Source organism: Ochotona curzoniae, unplaced genomic scaffold (assembly GCF_017591425.1).
Source record: "Ochotona curzoniae isolate NIBS_2020 unplaced genomic scaffold, NIBS_Ocur_1.0 contig_3520, whole genome shotgun sequence".
Taxonomy (NCBI): Eukaryota; Metazoa; Chordata; class Mammalia; order Lagomorpha; family Ochotonidae; genus Ochotona; species Ochotona curzoniae.
In genome coordinates, this window is record NW_024465894.1 from 5,844,489 (window position 1) to 5,850,488 (window position 6,000).

The 6,000-nt window shown below is 52.7% G+C and overlaps 1 protein-coding gene across 1 annotated transcript in view; it reads right to left on the reverse strand.

Annotated features, from left to right (window-relative positions):
* The window catches only part of EYA2 (EYA transcriptional coactivator and phosphatase 2), a 78,663-nt gene extending 73,282 nt beyond the window's left edge, over window positions 1-5,381 (reverse strand). The window contains exon 1 of the mRNA XM_040981229.1: window positions 5,266-5,381. Coding sequence (XP_040837163.1) covers window positions 5,266-5,377 — 112 coding nt within the window. The 5' untranslated portion in view covers window positions 5,378-5,381. The remainder of the gene's footprint in view (window positions 1-5,265) is intronic.
* Window positions 5,382-6,000: the final 619 nt, after the last annotated feature.

Genomic DNA, 6,000 nt, shown 5'->3' on the forward strand with positions numbered 1-6,000 from the left:
CTGTGCCAACGGGCACAGCCGAGACCCAGGTTAGCAAAGCTGGAAGGAGTGTGTGCACACACCTCTGAGTGAGAGGGTGCTGTGAAGGCCTTCACACAGCGACACACATACGGCTGGTTCCCTCATACCTGCACGCCAACACGGGTCTGCCACGCACCTCCTGGGGGGTCACATCCACACCCAAGTCTTATCACTTGTTAACCTGAACGTTCTCTCCAAAGCAAGCAGGTAGGCTGCAGGGGTCACAGCCAACTTCTAATCCCAGCTGGAATGCCATACAGCCAGGTGGCCTGTGCCTGTCTCCTCGGTGAACCTCAGCGTCCCTCATCTGAGAGAGTGGGGCAGTTGCCACCTGCAGATGAGGCAGGCACAGCCAAGCAGGAACCTCTCCCCCAACAGGAGCCAGCAAACTTCCCTTTTCCTGGGAGCCTAGGCTTAAGCTACTTAACGCCATGAGCCCCGTCTGAACTTTCATCCTCTTTTCCCCTTCTGCCCAGGAGGATTAAGAAGCTAATGAGTCTGGCAGCAGCTTCTGCTATGTGGCCTAATTGGACCCTAGGGGCGGCTTCTAACTGATCCCTGGTGAAATGACGCGATTTCTAGAGCCAGCAAGAGGGCGCATGCAGTCTTTGCTGGGAAAGGTGTGTGTCTACAAGTGGGGTCAGTCCCGTGCCCGCCTGCATGCCTGCAATTTCCACTTCGCCCTAGTAGGAGCCCAGCAGGATGTGCCCCTTTTTTGACCCCCTACTCAGCAGCCATGGTGCTGAGGACAGAAAGGAACAGGAAGGCACATCCAAAGGTGTACCGACCCGACGACCCATAAACTTAGGCTCTTCTGTGGAGATCATCACAATGCAGTAGAACTTGTACTTGATTCATGAGACAACAACTGAAGTCACTTTTCATTTTTGGATGTGGATGTCATTTTAAAATGAATGGGTTCAGGTGTCATGGTGCAGTGGGTTAAGTCACTGCTCAAGATGCCCACACTGCATGTTGGAGTGCTGGATTGAATCCCGGCCTCTCTGCTTCCGATCCAGCTTTCAGCTACTGTGCCTGGGAGGCAGCAGTGATAACCCAAGCACTTGGGTTTGTGCCACCCATGTGGGACACCAGAATGGAGTTCCTGGCTCTTAGATTTGGCCTGTTCTGGTCCTGGCTATTGCAGCCATTTGGGCAGTAAATCAGCATTTGGAAGAGCTCTTTCTGAATGTCTATCACTATGTCTTTCAAATACATAAGCTCTTTTTAAAAAATGAATTTAAGGGGTGGATGTTTGGAACAATAGCTAGGATGCTGTTCGGGACCTCTGCATCCACACCCAAGTACCTGGTTCGAGTCCCAGCTAGTCCAGTTTCTTTAAGGCGTTCCTTGGGAGGCAACAAGTGATGGCCTCCAGTATGTGGGTCCCAGGACACCCACGTGGGAGACCTGGATGGAGCTCTGGGCTCCTGGCTTCCATTTAGCCCAGTCTGGCTGTTGTAGAGAGTTGAGGAATGACACATGCTATTTGTTTCAAGGGAGCTGTGTTATACACCAAGGAGTAAGCAGGTAGTTCAGATATATGAGAATAGGGTTGGAGGTGAGCTTGTGGCTCAAACATACTTAGCTCACAGAGTGTGTGAGCCGAGGAGTAGCAATTTCCTTAACACTGCAGCACTGCACGCAGAGGTGTGCTCCACGGTAGGAGCTGAGCAGGGGGTGGAGCCAGGCTTGGGCAGGGAAGGGGGCACCGAGGCATGGCTCAGAACCAGCTCTGGGCAACTCAACCTGGCCAGGATGAACTGAACCAAAATCCACCAGCTTCCACCTGCAGCTCAGGCCACGTTCAGGGCAGAGGGAGGCGCCGGGATGGGGGCTGCGGGAAGCTGCCAAGCAGCCTGTTCACAGGCCAGATCAAGGTGGTTTCATCTCTCCTGAAAACACTTAACGAGATTTCAGCTTTGCATCTGCAAAGAAAACTCTTCCTCCGTTCAGTGTGTGACCCCTCCTTCCAGAAGGCAGGTCAGAATTCAAATCTGATTTTTCCCTTGAAAGGGAAGGAACCATGGGTGACATTCTCCACCTGGTTTCTCTCAGCCAGGGACTGCACACAATTATCCTGAACAATCACTCTCAAGTCATAATGTATCACTTGTCCTTTACAGATGTAGAAAATGTGGTGGAGGGATGCCTGTGAAACTTCCTCCAGGATTCAGAGCCAAGAAGCCACAGCTACCCGGAATTGCTCAGGATTATGCTCACCTACCCACCCATCAATAATCTCAAATCAGCTGTGACTCAGCCAGTGGGTTGTAGGCTAAACAGGAACAAGGGTTTAAACATCTACATGACGGGGGCTTCAGAAATATTTGCGGGAAGTATAGAATTGAAAGATAATGGCCATTTCCCATGAACTTCCAGGAGCCCCTGTATAAAGCCAGGAATAAACACCCACCTTTGTCCTGGAGGCACTGAGCATCGAGAATGGTGGTTCTGCTCACTGGGTGTATAATGAACTTGGCTGCCTGCCTGGGCTATACCCCAAAATCAACACAAAACCAACTACCACAACACCTTCCAGGTGATTCCAATAGATAGCCAAGGGCTGGAGCCTGGCTTTCACATGTGGTCCCTGGGCCAGACCAGGTAGAAATGTACATTGCCAGGTCCTAGCCCCATAGTAAGGTCCAAGATTGCCTGAGGTGCGGTCAGCAGAGAGGTTGGCTTAATTGCAGCCTGGGCATCAGCTGGGAGCTCGTGAAAAATGCAGGGTCTCAGGCCAGATGAGAAACTGCCCCCTCACAGATACCTGGTGGAGGGCAGGGGAAGATATGGTTGACATCAGTGTCACTCAACGTCTGCCACATTCCTGCTTTGTGTGTTCAGTGGAATCACCTTGCTCTGAGAGTCCTCATTGGACGGCCTCCAGTACCCGCCACCTGCACTAAACAGAAGCTCTGGGAGGAGCCTCGAGGGTTCCCAGCACCTCCACCGGGGCCTGACCTACAGCAGGTGTTTGAGAGCATCATGTCTGCTGCACAGACAAGGCAACAAGCCCAGCCATCACTTCCCAGAAGACAAGGCCAAGGTTCAGAGAGGGCCAGGGTGAGGCAGCAACGGCTACAACATCCACGTGGGCTGTGGGGTGAGAGCTGAGTAGGGAGAAGCACAGGAGGCTCCTGGGAGCAGAGCAAGGCCCTCCCCACCCTGAGTGGGCTTCGCTCTCCACCAGGGCCCCAACAGCCTACAGCAGGCCCAGCCAGCAGCTTGCTGAGCTAAGTGAGGGATGGGGAAGAAGCTACGGGATCATTCTGTGCAGGGGGCTCAGGCAGCCTCACCAGGAGACAGAGGTGAAGCAGAAGGAGTGGAAGAGGAAGGGGACCAAGGACACAGCCTGGTGAGTTCTTGGCACCTGCCCAGGAGACACTGCGCATGTTCAGATGGTAGCATGTCACAGGGTACTCTCACAGCGTTGCCTGTGAGAGCAGAAACAATCCAAGTGACAGAATCACTTACATGCTCACCTGCAGGGGAATGGTTTAATGAAGGAGGAATGGTCAGGCTTAGGGGAAGTGTGCACTTCAAAGGCAAAAGTGGATCCTTTCTGCGTAACGTGACCATACAAAGCAAGGTAGAGAAAATGTAGGATGACAGCTTTTGTGTTTCAAATCGTTTCCCAGCAAGACTGTAATGTACACCTATTTAGTTTGAAAGTCAAAGCTACAGAGTGAGACACACAGAAACACAGATTCCCCATCTGCTGATTTACTTCCCAAATGGCCCATTCGGCCAGGGTTGGGCCAGGCCAAAGCCAGTAGCTCAGAGTCTTCCGCATGGATAGAAGAGGCCCAAGCACTCAGGCCCTAACTCTGCTGCTCTCCCAGGTTCACTAAGAGGGTAGTGGACTGGAAGTGAAGCAGCCAGGACTGGAACAGGTGTTCATATAGGATGCCAGCATCACTGCTTAACCCACTATACCACAACACTGGCCCCAAGTATACTGTAATTTCTATAGTAAATGTACTCACACACACATATACTCATAACATTGCATAGACTATATAAATCTATATGCATACACTGGTAGCTGCATGGAAAAGGGTCTTCAACGGCACACACACAAAACATCCAACAGTTGCTACCTGTAGGTTAGGAAGTGACACGGTCAAGGACACTTGGGTATGTATGCATTACCTCAGGCCTGGACACTGATTTGTCTTAAAAACAGACAGGAGGCAGTCATCCGACCCAGGGGCTAACACGCCATGTGTGATGTGCACAGTCTTCACCAGATGCCCGAGTTCAAGTCCAACAAGCTCCACTTCTGATTCAAGACTCCTGCTAACGCACACCAGGAAAGGTGACAGCTCAACTAGCAGGGTGCATGCCGGCATGGAGTGATCTGGACAGGGCTCCCAGCTCCTAGTCTCAATCCTTATTACGCCCCATTTGACAGATGGCAAAACCGACGCTCATTGCCTAAGCTCGTTTGGCTGGGTACAGAGGGGCTGGGGCTCAGACCTGGATCTCCCACAGACCTTTCCCATCATTCCTGTTTCTGAAATACAGACAGCCTTGAGTCGACTTGGGCTCAACCTCAGACAGAAGATGATGACTTTTCAAACAGGGCACAGGTGGCTGGCACAGGTGCGCCAGCATGCTAAGAGAATAGGGGACATTCTGCACCAAGTGTTGGCATGGGCACCGGGACCTTAAATGGGTTACTCCAGCCTCCTGGCCTGCACGTGGGTGAAAAGTCATTGTGGCGATGCTGAGTGACTCACGGAAAGGTGGCTGTTCCTAAAAGCATTCTGGGATCTCAGTCCCAAAGCTGGCTGAATCAAGGGTTAAAGTTGTTGCTTGGGCATTGCAGCACAGCGCTCCAAACAATAGCTGCAATTGTCCCAGCCAGAACTAGTCAGGCTGCCTCCACCTGCCAGCAACATCTCAAACAACTTTCACTCTCACTTCCTGGATGCTTGCTTCAACCCAGTCAAGTTCCTGCCCTGGCACTGACAGCCTGCCCTGCCCCCACGAGGTGAAGACTACATGACTCTGGCCTATGGTGGGGTTAGCACCCTTTGAACCTGGAGCCTGGGTGGGAGAGCAGAGCCCACCAGCCCCTTGGATGGAGAGAGAGGGGTGGTGCCATGTGCCCACGTCTTGGTCCAGAGGCCACCACGGCCATGGCAAGGAAGCATTCTGGGAAATGCTGTGCACCTGGCCCTCCCGACACCTGCAGCAGTGCAGGGACTGCCCATCCCAATGCCCTCCAGGGCCTACCTTTGTGGTCCCCTGGCGTTTGCCCGGCGGCAGCAGCAGCTCCGTTCCCCGTGGGTTTATCCAGGCAGTGGCTGTTTGCAGCGAGGCTGGGTGAGATCACTAGTTCTAGCATTTCCTTGTACCTGGATGAAAACAAAGGGCAACATAATTTATTCTTTAATTACGCAGGCTTCCTCACAATTCCGAGTTCTTTCCCCCTGAGGGCTAAGTAGTGAAGCTGACCGCTGCAACCCAGCCTTCTTGCATGTTCCGTGGCGGCATGAAAATGTGCTCAACTTCGCATCCCAGGGAAATGAAGAATGGGAATCAAGCCTTCACTCCCCACCTGCTTGGGGTGTTTGCCTCTTGTCCACCCTGTTCTGGACTCTGCGTCATTCTAAAGGTCACTTGAACAAGCTGGAGTGGCTGAGGGAGGAGGGCGATGTCCCAGTGAGGAAGGGACAAACAGATGAAGAGGAAGTGAAGATTCTAAAAGACCAGAGACTGGGAGGGGGCATGGTGGTGGGGAGGAGCAGAGAGAACTTGACATTGGAGAGAGGAAGACACGTGGTATTATCTGTACTGGTGGCTCAAAAGGAACCTGTGATCTGTGATCTTTAACGAGTCCCTGGGGAAGCACAGCCCCTGTGCCCACCCCCGTGGCCCCTGCCAACAAGGACACCACCAGCTCCTGGCTCACTCCCGATTTGTCTAAAAACGCTGCCAACTCCCATACCATGTGTTTCTCTTGCCCGT